The sequence below is a fragment of the Dendropsophus ebraccatus genome, chromosome 13 (genome assembly GCF_027789765.1).
Source record: "Dendropsophus ebraccatus isolate aDenEbr1 chromosome 13, aDenEbr1.pat, whole genome shotgun sequence".
In the NCBI taxonomy this organism is placed as follows: domain Eukaryota; kingdom Metazoa; phylum Chordata; class Amphibia; order Anura; family Hylidae; genus Dendropsophus; species Dendropsophus ebraccatus.
Window position 1 is genome coordinate 30446973 of NC_091466.1, and position 15551 is coordinate 30462523.

The window sequence follows — 15551 nt, forward strand, 5'->3', positions numbered from 1 at the left end:
ATGCAAGCAACTACTTTCACTATGCAGTGCTAAGTACACCTTAGTGGAGAGAAGCCACCTAGGATAACCCTTGCATACACCAGGAAGCTTTCTAAAATGTGAGGGGCAGTCTCCTGACCCTATAGGAACTGACCCCAGTAGGAAAAAGCTATCAGAGTAAAGGTCTACGTATCCTATTGCGCAGCGCAGGACGACTTGGAAGTCTGCGGAACCTTCTACACCCAGAAAACAGACGAATGGGGCTCATGTAACCCACCTAAGATGGGTTCTAATCAACTAGGAGGCATAGGCGGTTCAGAGCCACAAGTAGGCCTCCGTGAGTACGAATATGACTTATCTCTTCTTTTCCACACTCCTGTTCTGGCAGAACACATATACTACATTGGGCAGGGCTCCACTGGCAACTTCTCTCTTCTTCATTACTTTAACAAAGCACCTACTTCTACAAAGCACTGGTTCCACCTTACTGTCAGCAACTATGTTTCAGTGTCAAGATTTGCACTTACTGCATTATGAGTATTGTTCACCTCAAGCCTTGTTCAGTGTTCTATTTTTCTACTAAACGCACAGGACTCTGTCTTGTCTATCTGCACCTGCACCCACGCACACCACCAAACACTTGTATTACTTTTTTCCCCTTTCTGTGAGTGGTGGTACCAACTACCCAGGTGGGTCTGTTACCACTCCAGATTACTGTGACAAGTGCCCGAGTGACCCTCAACATTCTCGGAGTTTCCGACAATTTGGGGACAGCAGACCGGCCAAACAGGTATCAACATCACTCCTGTATACACCTACACCCGAGACACTAGAGTCATCACAGAAGTGGCTGAGTATCTGCATTCCTACATGACACTCTGTGAGATCAAACCAGACCATCTAGCCCACAGGTGTCCAACTCAGGCCCTCCAGCTGTTACAAAACTACAATTCCCGTCATGCCTGGAGGGTCTGAGTTTGACACCCCTGATCTAGCCTTTTCCTCCTTGTACATTTAGAAGCCTAGAAACCCCCTGGCACTGTCACCAGATTATTTTTTAACACTCTCGGTAAGGACTTTTTGCTAAATCACCCACATGACCAACTGTTTAAAAGATGCTCTGACCCAGTCGTCCAGCCATCACAATGTGGTTCTTGTCATAGCTGTCCTTTCTGAGCCTACTGCTTAGTATCACCAGCATTACTCACTGGTTACACCAGCTGCAGCTCCCATAGGCCTAGTACTGCCTGTGTTCTCCCACACTGGGAGCCATCACCTGGGAAGCTCTGGAGTCTTTAAAGAGGTTATCCAGTGCTATTTTGTTGTCTCCAGTTCAGGTGTGGTTTGCAATTAAGCTCCATTTACTTCAATGGAACTGAGAAGCAAAACCCCGCCCAAGCTGGAGACAAGAGTGGGGCTGTCTCTGGAAGAAAGTGGCCATGTTTTTGTAGCGCTGGATAACCCCTTTAATAGAGCTCCACTGGGTGGATTCCTGAGCCTCATCAGCTCCTGGACTAGAGTGGAGTATATGGACCAGGAACTCCACCTGAGCCACAATCCCCACTCCAGTCCAGGAGCATGGCAGTCCTGAGCCTCTTCATGCCACACCATGCCAGCTATGTAAAGGATGAGTGGATTGGTGTTAGTATTGGGCAGCTTTCTGCTTGTCTAAAAGGAGCCATGGAGCATATGCTAGGATGCTGAGGTATCTGCAACACCCCACTGATCATGGGTCTTTAGGCAGTGCCATAATGCCTGAATAGTCAATAGGGCCTGCCTTAGGAGTGTGCGAGCAGGGCACTGTGCCCTCCCAGCAGATCCTGCCATTGTTTTAACAGGTGCCAGAACTATATTCAATGAGCTTGCAGCTCTTGTTCATACACAGAGGAAACAGGATCAGAGGAAGCTCCGCCCACATGCTACAGAAGGAAGCTCCACCCACAGGCTGCAGCAACAGTCTCTGCAGAAAGCATAGAAAGGCTTACTGTAAGTGGCTGTGTGTGTCTCTCTCTCTGTGTTGGGTATATGTTCCTGTGTATATGTGAGAGTATTCACACTGTGTTCCTGCAGTATATACAGTGTGTGCCTATATGTGCCTGAATGTATGTGTTCTTGTGTGTGTATATACTGTATGTGCTTGTATGTATGTATGCATCTATGTATGTATGTCTGTGTTTACAGGGGAAAAATCTATATGAAAGACTAATATATATATAGAGAGAGAGAGAGAGAGAGAGAGATGAGCAAAGCAAAATTTGTTTTGTGAGCTTTGCAAATTTTCGGTCAAACTCATTTAATTAAAACAGTCAAAACTTTAATAGCTACAATACTGGGACTATTACAGAAGGATTAATTTGTTATAGCATGTTGCTGTAAAAGTGTCAAAACTTCACAAAAATCACAATTAAAAAAAAAAATGTAAATCAGCCAGTCAGTCATCCAATTTCTGCCATTCCCCTCCTCTCTGTCCCTATATTCCTCTGTTAGTCTCTCCCTGCTCTGCTCTAACTGCCTGCTGCCATACTGCTCTCTCTTCCACACACAGCCGACTGGCCACCTCTGTTACCGAATCACCTTGTATAGAGGAGGAGGCGCTGACATCACCCACAATCAGCCCTCCTCTCCTGTCCGTCCCTAAATCGCTCTGTCAGGGTATGTCTCTGCCGCGGAATCCCGCCTGCTTCAGTGTCAGACGGCATCTCTTTAGGAGGGCTCGTGTGCCTCTGCTCTCCGCTCAAAGAATTGACATTATACCGCCTTATATAGAAGGTGTGAGAGAGGTAATGACATCACAGAGGGACCTGCAGGTGATTGGATGGGCGCTAGGGATTATGGTTAATCACTTTCTCCCGCCCAGTGACGTTCCAGACAGCATGTGTGGTCGCCATTTTGTTCTTTTGCTAATTTCCTTAACGAATCGACAGGAACTCACTTCACAAAACGAAGCGAATTGACAGCGCGATTCACAGCAAATCTTGATTTACCAGATTCGCTTTGCTCATCTCTATTGATGACCACAACCAAACCAGAATAAAATCATGCTTTTTTAAATTGATAATATAACAATTCCCAAATAAGCCAGTCCCATAGAAAAATATACAGGGTGGAGGTACATGGAGCAAAAATATGCATATGTGATACCTAGACAACAACCAGTATTAAAGTGCAGGTAGCAAAAGAAATCAAGCAGCAATGAATCAAAAGTGCATATCAGTGCATATAAAGTGCATTAAACAGCAGTATATAAGAGCAAGTATAAAAGCATAATGACACATATTCTGCTGGTGGCTGTCCTGCCCCATGAACAAAACTCAATACCCAGCTGTCTACTACAAAAAGTATATCACAAGTGTCAATAACTTGTAATTTTGTGGATGTTTATTGTTTATCCTTATATGCGCTAATATGTATGTATGATTTATTACTGCTTGATTTCTTGTGCTACTTGCACTTTAAGGCTATGGTCATACTAGAAAAAAAAAAAGAGGCCATTGCTTGACACGACCGTTGTTGGCAGTGTCAAACAACAGCCATTGTTTTACATGTTAATCTGGCCGATACTGTATTATAGGCCAGAGGAACATTATTTTAAAATCACCACAATCCATCCGCCCTATGGGCTGAGTTCACACTACCTTTTTGCAAAAAAACTGATGAAAAAAATGGATGCAACTGTGTGCATCCGTTTAGATCCGTTTTTCTATTGACTTCCATTATAAAAAAAAAAGGGGGATCAGTTTTTTTTTTATGGACAAAAAAATGAGGTCGACCACGTTTTTGTGTCCGTCAAAAAAAACGGATCCTTTTTTTTTTTATAATGGAAGTCAATAGAAAAACGGATGCACACACATGCATCCATTTTTTTTATTTTTTGCAAAAACGTAGTGTGAACCCAGCCTAACGTAGAATCAATTAACCATTGATTTCCAGGCACATTACGGCCACAAGACAGCCACACTCTAAGTGAACTGGCGATTATTTCTGTTCACTGTTTGAAAACAGATCAACTATTTCCACGGACGAATTGAGCAACGGCCGTTGTTCAATACATTGTGTGAACAACAGCCTTTGTTTCAATTATGTTCATTTTTTCATGATAAGAATGGCCATTGTGTTAATCAGCAACAATGACCGTTATTGACGTAAATAATACATAGTGTGAACATAACCTAATACTGTTTGTTATCCAGGTATCACATATGGACTTTTTTTGCCCCCATGCCCCTCATCCTTGTGTTGGGATTGGTTTATTTGGGATTTGCTATATTATGAATTAATAAAAGTATGATTTTATTCTGATTTGGTTGTGGCCGAGATTATATACTTTAGCGTTTGTAGGTTATAATGTGTATGGATGTGTACATGTTCTGTCATGTCCTCTATGGGTACTTTGGGATGTGACACATACTAATAGCGAGTGGCTGGCAGTCTGAGGAGATAAGGATCCTGGATATTATGAACCACTACTCCGCTTTTCCAGCCCATCGCTTTTGATATATTTCCCCTAATATATTTGGCAATTAAAAAAAGAACATAACATAATAAAATACATAGAGCATTCGGGAAGCTAGTTCTTCCTCTTGCAAATAAAGTTACTTTTTGGATTCCCGTAAGCTATGTAGAAAAGTTATCCATTATATCTACAGTAGGCAGATATATATTACACAACAAACCAATGTCACATGACAAACTGCAAAGAAGATAGACTGATCCTAAAGTGCTGTATTGGCCTGATGGATTCATATCCCCCAATGCAAAGACAAAGTTTTTCAAAAAGTTTCTTCTGTCATTGCGGGATGACTTCATGACATGGTTTTCTAGCAGTTCTCAGGAACTACAGGGTCATGTTTCAACATCAGCAGCACTACTATATACTTATATACCTATACATAGTATATAGACAGACACTCTGGTGGATATAATCTTTATGGCATGATAACCAAAGCGGGTTATGGTGTTGAAACTATAACACCTATCAAAATGTACCAAACCACTGACAAATTATATTAAAAAAATAATACTTTTATTGACTAAAATCATGCCAACAACATCAATATTGGCGAAAGATGGTCCATGACTGATGAACACAAATCTAGACTAAATACTATATATGTTAGATAATGACAACAGTAATACATCATACTGCAATATCTAAGGGTTATATTCAGATCTGCCCGATATAAACATCATTATGTGCATAACTACTGGGTAAAACATGTTCCCATAGAACTGCAGGAAAAGTATAGCTGTAGTAAATGCAATCCAGAGGTGGCCCCCGGCCCAACGCCTTTATCAATGGCTCCATGGACCATCTTTTGCCTATGTTGATGTTGTTGATATAATTTTTATATTTTAATCTGCTATATACTTACCATATACTTTTTGTAAGGGGCTTCACTGGGCAGCATAATACATAAAAGCAAAATAAGAAGCAACTAAGCAAATATTGAATTGGTAAGGATTGTGCTATAGCAGGAACAACACATGAACTGGCTAAACTCCCCAAACCAGATGAAGACACACCAGCTTCAGTTTTACATTAGAAAGTCAAAAAGTTTTGGACCTTCCAGTACCTTGCATCTCTGAACTGTCAATAAAAAACGTTCAATTTGATGACGGAATCACATTAGTAAATCAGGGCTACAGTGTCTATAGAAATTGTCCCACAGCCCAGTTCACATGCGATGGAAAATTTCCATGCAAATATCATGGAAATAATTGGCATGTCACTTATTTCTGGCAGAATTACAATGCAGCAAATCGTTGTGTGGATCGAGTTTCATTTTATATAGCTCTGGGTATTCCCACCAGTTGTTAGATACAGCCAGGAGAACCACTCAGCTGTGCGCTTCCCTTTTTCAGCTTTTCTATCCTGCTGCAGTACACAGGCTCTATTGTAAGTGTATGGAGCCCATGTCCTGGAACAGGATGGAAATTGCAGGGAGCCAGGGAGTGAAGTGTTCAGCTTAATGCTTCTTCCTTGAAAAATCAAAATATTTGACATGTCTGTGTTACTATTCATTCCAAGGGCATAACTACCAATGTAGCAGCCATAGCGTCTGCTACGGGGCCCGCCACATTAAGGGGCCCAATGACCTGCTCCTGCAATACACTGGAACCCCTGTACTGTCATCATTTGCAGCACCCGGTGGCCAAGCATGTCTTCCAGATTCTTCCAATGTCCCTTTAACTGCATGCACGCCTGACCAGCACTTGCAGTTATGACTACATAGTAGTCCATCGGGAAGGGGTGGGGGTGATCAGACATGTCTAGTTTCATTCTAAAGACAATGTTGTCTCTGTTATCTGTACGAGTGGGGTCCATAGTAGTTGGACCTTCACTGATCAGCTTGTAATCCATATCCATAGGATAAGGGGTAACATGTTGAGATGGGACTACCTAGTTAATAGCACTTATGAATGATATCTTGTTACACTGAATTCCATTTTGTCGGGTACCATTTATAAAAATGAGGATCTGTAACCTTCCTCTGAAAAATCAGTGGCATTAGGTTTGTTACTGTTGTAAGGGACTAGACTGTAAACAGGGTGTTCACCACCGCTCACTTCTCAATGGGGAGAGAGCACTTAGGTTTATGCCCCCTTGACAATCGAACAGAGGTGACAGGCCCCCATGGCGATATCAAAGGATTTGAGCATATTGGTCTATGCAACTAAGGTCAACAATTGCTGGGCAATGGGAAGGGGGAGATAGAAGAAGGGGGGGGAGCACGTCTGCATATCATAACCCAATTATACTTATTTTATGTCTATATGATATATTGCGATTGTGAATGAATGGCGTCCCAATATGTCAATGAGCAAGGAGAACACCACGCAGGGGTTGCAGCACATAGTTTATTAGAAGTGTGAGCACTATTACATGCTCCCATGCCTGATGAACTCCTTTAAGAACAGTAGTCTGAATCACAGTCATTTCTTGTATCAGTGTAGGGTGCTGTCACTGTATGACTTGTATGGATTAGCTGTTCACATCAGTGGGAAGCTGGCAAGGTTGGCAATGCCACAGGCATTCTTCTTCTCTCGGGCCATCAGAATGTAACCTTTCCTGCCCCAATCCTCTCCCCAACTGAAAGAGAAAAGAACATGCATGTAAAAATAAAACAACTTTTCAGTATTGAAAAGTGCTGGAAAAGTTGGTGTTGATTTCTGGCTGTAGTCTACTACTTTTAGACAAACATATCAATACTAAAGGCCCTATTCCACCAGTCGACTTGAGGAGCAAAGGAGCGCTGTCAGCGCTCGTTTGCTCCTCGTTCCCCGCTCACTGCCGCCACTATTCCACGCTGCAGCAGCAAGTGGGTGAGTCAGGGGAGGGCCGGGGGGAAGTTGCGGGGGTGGGGGGGGGGCTGCCCGGGTGATCGCTAGATCGTCCAGGCAGCCCATAGCATACAGCAGCGGCTGCTGCCGTCGCTCCTATTCCACGGAGCGAAGACAGCAGATCGTTGCTGTATCAGTTGTTTGTTTTTCAGCATGTTGAAAAACAAACGACTGCAACGATCAGCCGACATGAACAATGTCGGCTGATCGTTGCCTTCTATTCCACGGGACGATTATCGGCCATAACGGCCAAATACGGCTGATAATCGTTCCGTGGAATAGGGCCTTAAGATATAGGTTTCATAGATTTCAATTTCTGACTTCCATACAGTGATTAAGAAGTTGTTCCTTTTTTTTTTTAAACATTCTTTATTTATAAAGAAGTTGTTCCTTTTAACAGATTTGGTGTGTTTCACTTTAATGATCATTTGTTCAGCATATGAGACACTGGTCTTAATAAAGACAGAACTAGGTTTTTCTGAGAATTTTTTTAAGACCATAATTCCTACTTCCCTTTTTGGTGACCACATTCACAACTGGACAATGCTGCAAGAGAGACAACCTTAAGTTATGATGGGGGAAAAGCACGGCAATTGCCATAAATGGTTCTACAAAACAATACTTTACTATGTGGCCAAGAACTACATTGCAACTGCATGGTGCAGATCCTCTCATAGGTTTTCAATGAAGCTTCCGACATGGTTAGAAGTGTCAGTTTGATAAGTTATCATCAGGATCTCTCTCTTTCTCTATGTCTATCCGTCTATATATACTAGACATACTGTACGGTGTACATTTCAGTTCACATTAATATAAAGGTCATTACGAATTAAAATCTCAGAGTCCCTGAAATGAATATGTATGTGATTTATAGTATGGCAGACTTCATTATTCACAGGTCTATAAATCTATAAAACCACCTGATAAACATTTACAATAGAGAATTGTCATATACCTGTTTTTGATGATCCAGTGCTTTACACCCTTAATATTTCCATAGCCAACCGCCAAGACAGCATGGTTAATGTTCTCAGGGTCACAGTTTTTATCATAATAGACTCCTGAAATGATAGTATATACACCAGGCGTCATAACATTAAATTCTAATGATGCCACAACAACTCTAACCTATGGAGGCCTGGGTGTGCCATGTGGTGTCAGACACTAGCAGCAGATACAGCAGATCTGTACATAGTGAGGTTGGTAGGGTAGCTGGCATGGATCGAAATAACATCAGCAGGATGCCAGGACCTAAGGCTTTCCAGCAGGACATTACTCAGATCATCACACTGCCGTCACTGGCTTGTCTTCTTCCCACAGCACAACTTGCTTGTAGAGAAAGCATGGTGGTGGCACTCACCCTTGGATGTAATGAATTCCTTTTAATTGCAGTAGGAGCACTGCATCCAAGGGTGAGTGCTGCCAGTATTCTCTACAAGGATTTATTATAACTGCCTATAATGGGACTTTCACGTTGCAGGTGCCATTAGAGGACTGCATGGGATCATGTCAAAAGTGCAAGTTATAGAGCTGATCCTATTTTGGTAAAGTGACATCCTGGTATTATCTCTTCCCAGGTAAGTGGCCCTCACACAACTTCCAACCCACATAATGTAAAAGGAAACATGACCATGCCACCTTCTTCCATTGTTCCATGGTCTAGGTATAATGTTCAAATGTCCACTATAGGCAATGTGGGTAGTGAACCCCAGCATGGCGGCTCCGATGACTCTGTAGCTATATAGCCCCATATACATGAGTACAGTATCACAGACATATCCATATTCTAGTTAGCACAAGGTGTTGGACCACTTTTGGTAGGTATTACCCCTGTATACAGGGAACATTCTACAAGACCTGCAGATATAGAGATGCTCTGACCCAATCATCTAGTAATCACAATTTAGATCCATACATCTAATTATGAGATAGATAGATAGATAGATAGATAGATAGATAGATAGATAGATAGATAGATAGACAGACAGACACAAGTGCCAACATCAATACCTACTCAAGATGATATTTCTTACCTTTACTGTAGAAGTGGAAAGATGACAGACTGGCATCAATGCTGACGGACACAGGACCAACCTGGGCCACCGCTCGTTTCAGGGCCTTCTCATCTCCTATAGGGATCTCTTTAAAGCCCCTGCATCCTGCTGCTTTTCCGGATGGGTTGTAGAGACAGCCTTCATCCTGACAGAAGAAAACTCATCGAATCAAGTGAAACAAGGATTGGTCTGTGTCCATGCCTCTACAATACTCTGTTTTATTATTTGCACAGGCAAATTCTTATATTGATGCCCTTATTGATCCTTCTAATAAAGTGGTGGACAGGATAGCATGCAACACATCAGATAAATTACTATTGGAAACCACCACAGATCCCTTGTTGATCTGTATGTATTGAACACATTGGTTGACTAGATGTTGGAAAGGCTCACCTGACCGATATATGGATAGGTAGCATCAGAATCTATGCCGTTATTATCCCTCACATAACCAAACGCATTGGTCATGTATCCTCCCTGACAGCCATAGTTATCCGTATCACAATCCACCAGGTTCTGAGGGCTGAGGGACACCAGCTTTCCTGTCTTCTTCATGAGCTGACCCTCGAGAGCTCCCACTGAACTGAAGGCCCAACATGATCCACAGGCACCCTGCAGGAAAAAGAATATAGCGTATGTCGCCAGTATGGAAGAAGGGGAAGGGGATAAATCTTCACACTTATAGAAATTACCTGATTCTGTACTGGGGTCACATAACCCTTTTTTCTATAATCAATGTACTTTGGGATTCGGGCCTTCCAGTCTGCTTCATACGTGTTATTAGACTGACGATTGGTTGGGACCTTTAATCCAGTCATCTTCTTAACAATTTCTTCACTAGTCTTTCATTAAAACAGAATTGTATATTAAAGTCAAATAAAAAACAAAATGTACCAGAAGTCTTTAAAGTTATATATACATAAAATTGGAGTTCTGGGGAGGCTGCATTGGCCAGAGAGGAGGCCCCAATCCCCTCTAATGGGCAGAGTCTACAATCCCCAAACTTGTTCAGGTGACTGCAGTGGGTCCTTTTCTCTATTACTTGTTTATTTAAGGCCACGTTCACACAACGTATAGTTTCATTAAACAACGGCCGTTCACTTTAATTAGTATGGAATCCCGGCCGGAGTGTATACACACTGGGAATATTTATCAAATATGGTATAAAGTGAAACTGGCTCAGTTGCCCCTAGCAACCAATCAGATTCCACTTTTCATTCCTCACAGACACTTTGGAAAATGAAAGGTGGAATCTAATTGGTTGCTAGGGGCAACTGAGCCAGTTTCACTTTACACCATGTTTGATAAATCTCCACTGACATGTCATTTTTGTGCGGCCGCTATTCCGGCCGGACTTTACATTGTCTGCTAATTGGAACGCTGGCACAACCGAATGTGCCGTATTCCAATTTTAAAAAAGTAATGTTCATCCGGCCGATATCGCAGTAACGGTCGGGGTGAACTTCACAGACAGCAGCCGTACTGTGACATGGCCCTGTCACAGAATGGCCGCTGTTATACAGCATTTGAACGTGGCCAAAGCCTGTATGGACACCTTACAAATATTGTGGGGCAGGTACTGAGAGGATGACATATGACACAGATTTTCACAGGCATACCACAGTTACACTATAAATCCCTTTTTCTGTCTCTACAACGTCCTCACGGATCATTAAACCACAATAAAATGGGGTCTTATGGGAAAAAGGTGGTCTCTCACCATGTCTCCCAGATGGTTCATGGCCAGATCATATGTGTGCTTCCCTTCAGAATACTCTTTGTTGTGGTTGTTGATGAACTTCAGATTTTTCTCCCAGATATGACGTCTCTTAATCTCATCGAGCTGAAAGAATAAAGACATGAAAAGCTTTAGTGTGAACGTCACTGAAGAACAGGCAGGTCAAGCATTTTGCAACAAGGTGGCATATGGGGATAACCTACACTTCACCGCCTGTCTTCCCTGGATTTAATGACAGACCCAAACAGACAGACTAGGTTCCAGGGACTTGACAAATTTGACAAAATACAGTTACTAGGCAAATTATTCCTATGGCTCATATGTTGCGCAATGGAGAAACAGTTTGGCTTCAGTCATTCCATGTCCTTTTAAGCCTGCTCTATTACAGGTCATCATATCCACATTAGGATGGAAGGCACTCACCTGACCATTATACTGCTTGCCATGAGTCCTCTTCCAAAGTTCCCACTCCGAGTCCAACATCTCATCTTGATATAGACTGGTGGTCGTCACCAGAGGCAGCAAAACAACCACAAGACCAAACCAGAACATTGCCCTGGAGATGAGAAGGAATGACTAATGACCAAAGCCTGTAATGTTCTCATCACATCTGCCACATGTAGTTTTTAATGGAAAAAATAGAGCTGCATGTACGACTAGCTTTCCCATCAAAACAATAGACACTTCAGTGTCTTGATGGATCTTCATAAATCAATTGAGTCTAAATGGAAGTCACAATGGAGTCCATTCTGTTGTGCAAGGTGTCCACTGACACACAAGATCCTTTGATGGAGTAATGATCCTTACTTACATTTCGGACGTCTTGCTAGATGGCTTCCTTTCAGACTTCAGGCTTGTTTGTGTCCGTCTTCCAGCTTCTTATATAGTTAAGGATGGGGAAGTTTTGGTGGAAAACTTTGATACAGGAGAGCCCGAGCTTGCTGACTCAGCGCAGAATAAGCCCCCATCTCTCCTGGTATCTACATAACATGATTATTGTGATAGGATGGGACAGCAAAAGATTAGACACCGGGGGGGGGGGGGGAGGATAGTAAACCAGGGAATACCTTCGGCATGAATAATACATTTTATTTATTTGAAATCTCAAAGTTATAGGGGCACTGTCACTCCAAAAACATTGTTTTGAAACAACGGCCGTTATCTGCCATTAAATGACAACCATCCACTCAATTTCCACAGTGTATGAACATAGCTTTTCCTCGTCTTCAATCAACTCCTAAAGGAGTTTTACTGGATGAAAGTCTTGGAATGAACTTTTAGGCACTATAAGCCCTTTAGTGTTGCTACTGGTGATGAATACAACTTGAAAAAGAAGCTTTATCAAAGAATAAAAACAGCCAAAGGCATATTACAATGCAACTTAAGGACACAATAATATAAAGTACACTGAGGTGCAGACTCACAGACCAACCTCAACATGAGTAAAAAAGGAATCAAACAGTTATGGAGTGGACTGCCAGTGGTAACAAAAAAAGGACAAGCCTTGTCCTTTTATCATGGGCAAATCATTTTGCAAAGATGTGAAGAAGCTGCGTGTGGCAGCGAAACATGCCTTGGGTGCACGGGCTCCAGTTACTCTGGTTATTAAGCCATTGGTCCCTCTTATTAAGAATTGAAAACTAATTGGGCCAAAGACTTTGTATAGGGCCTAACAAAAAGAAGAAGATGGGTGTAGAATTCTCATTCTTCTGGTCAACTACAAAGGCCTAGCCCCCGGAAGGATTGGTTTTCACTTGGAAAGGGTAAACCTTGGAGACTGCTTCCTCAGACCACATTTTAGATTGAAGGTGCTTTGTTCATATGACCAAGTTCCTCACATGTGACCACTAGGAGTAGCAAATCTAAAGCAGTTTTAACCCATGAACTTCAGTGTTTGCACAGAGAAGGACAAGCAAAATGACAGTGTATACAAATGAACTTAGGATACTCAGCCCCACAACTATTAGATTTTTAGTAGCTGGGATATGGGTACCAGGACACTGCAGTAGGTCCTTTTAAGTCATGTGACTATGCAGATTTGTCTTTCAAGGCTCTGGAAAAATTATGTGACATCTGTGGAAGGTGCAATGGCAGGTAAGTTGTCATTCAGTTTAACTTACAATTTAACTATGGGAGAAAATAATAGAAAAATTAAGACAATAACACTCTCAGCAGGACCGACTGTCAGATGATATGAATAAGGGCAGACTATCCAGCATTGACTGACTTGTAACATCTGTTTTCCATTGTGGAAAAATCACATGATGATCTGTCAGCTGACAGTGACTGGAATATGAGGGGGAAGAGCTGAGACAGAGAACCAGCTAACCCTGAACTCATTTCCTCTCATTGTCTAAATATACAGATGGAGCAGAATTATGTGCAGTGATCTTAGGCAATACTCATCTCCAGCAGAGGAACTGGTTACAGACTGGTATAGGCAGTGTTTACTACACAGACCATATGTAATGGCCTATCCCTATAGTACAGGATTAATCTCCATTCATTCTGGGGTCTGTGGCTGGCCTTTGGGGGTAAACTGTGGCATTGTATAGACCTGACAGAAAGGTCTCACTTTATCTTCAAAAAGAGGTTCTGAAGCAGCTGAGGATTATATTATAATGAATATGTTGCTTTCTGCTATAAACTTTTCAAAGTATTAAAAACAGAGTGCTCTATGTGTGGTGACCCCCTGGGATGTTGTGTCGGAGGTGCGGCCGGTCACTTGCTAGATGGTGAAGTGTGACACCACTTCGGTGGTGGTTTGCCGAGATACAGCCGGGCCTTAAGATGTTATGTCGGGACGTCAGTGCCGGATGGGCACACAGGTGTGATGGCACGCCTGCTTTTAGTTTAGAAGGCCGGTTGTACCTTGTTCCCCTGTGGTCAGTGTCCCGCCGGGCTGCTATGGGGTCCCTTGGGATGTTATCACGGTTGGCCTGAGTGGTGTATTGACCCTCCCGGACTATCGGTACCGTAACCCACAGAAAAGGTAAATATCCCAAGGATGTAGTGTACACTGTGTCGGTGTGAGGCGAAGAATCACAAAATCTCTTTATCATAAATAATCTTTGGTTTACTGTAAAGTACTTGTGTGCATCAGAAATACAACTTTACGTTGACAGGATTAGTTTCTCTTGAGAAAACACTTGATAGTATACTTGATAATACAGACGATAGAACACTTGATAATACAGGATCCAGTTCTGTGATAGGAGTATAGTGAAGAGTACAGACGTTTTGACTTAGTTATGTGTAGAACGATACAAGGAATCAGAGGAGCAGAGAGGAGGATATCGTGAGAGTCCCAACCCTAGTACTGTGCTTTGCCAGGATGTTTAAGGATGAGGTAGAAGAATACTTAGAAGAAGAGAATACCTTGTGCCTGTGTTTTGACCTTTGGGTCTTCGCACCACCTTATGCCCACTAGATTTGGGGGACCCGTCCTAGAGAGTGACACAGGGTCCAGACCTTGTTACCTGGGGTGAGCGGAATCATCAGTCTACAGCAGATGCTCTATAGGTCTTATGATGGGAGTTGGAGTTTATAGCAGATCACTGTTTTTTTTTTTTTTTGCTATATAAGTTAACACTGAAGAGGCCTAGTAAAAGCTATACGGAAGACTTCATTACTCTGGCACATCATTCAGATATAGTTACAACCGGCACTCTTCTTCTTCAAGGATCTGTATGTGAGCCAAAGAGGAACGTGGAGGGGCCATTTATAAGTATTATAGAAAATTCCCCCAAAATACCTGATCTCTCCATATGCATGAACAGTCCGACATGGCTAAGCATTCATGTGTTCTCTGAGGAGGATGGAGGAGTGTTACATGGGATAGGGGGTTCTGTGTTGTACTGAGGTCTGAATTATTCTGGGGGTCCTAGAGAACAAATGGGGGAGAGTCGGGGGCCAACACACACTTTAAGGGCCTAATGAACATTTGTAGGAATGTTTATTCCCAAAAAAGGGGTGCACATGAATTGATGGCCATAGGTTCTAAAAAAACCTGTGTTTTTCCAGCAACAAAGCTACACGTCTGTCCTTTAGATGAGAATATAGTGGAAGAATATTATGCGTGATAAGAAAAGCGTTCTTCCATATTTGTAATTTATACCACAAGACATTATCAGGAAAAGGCTGATGCATTTTAGACTGTTAGTCCTTACTCACTATAGTGCAATGAATAAGAGCTAACTTCCCTACATTAACATTTTCCTGATCAATATGATGTCTTGCTTTGGGGATTACAAATAAAGAACACTTGTTTATTACGTTTTTTTTGTTATCACAGAAGAGTACTAGGCCTTTCTTCCACTATCGTGTTAGTATACATTTGAGCCATTTTGATAAAATTACTCTCTACAGATGCCAAAAAAAATCCACTCTGACCAAGAAGAATCAATAGTATTTATTATAATGTATTTTTTATTAGAATA

At 42.1% G+C, this 15551-nt stretch overlaps 1 protein-coding gene across 1 annotated transcript; it reads right to left on the bottom strand.

Moving 5' to 3' along the window:
- Window positions 1-6872: 6872 nt before the first annotated feature.
- Window positions 6873-11948, bottom strand: LOC138771439 (cathepsin K-like). Its single transcript, XM_069951133.1, has 8 exons — window positions 11924-11948; window positions 11536-11668; window positions 11095-11217; window positions 10067-10216; window positions 9768-9986; window positions 9354-9519; window positions 8276-8381; window positions 6873-7069 (listed from the first exon to the last, which is right to left on the bottom strand). Coding segments are annotated over exons 1-8 (999 nt in total). The 5' UTR covers window positions 11926-11948; the 3' UTR covers window positions 6873-6969.
- Between the last annotated feature and the right edge of the window lie 3603 nt (window positions 11949-15551).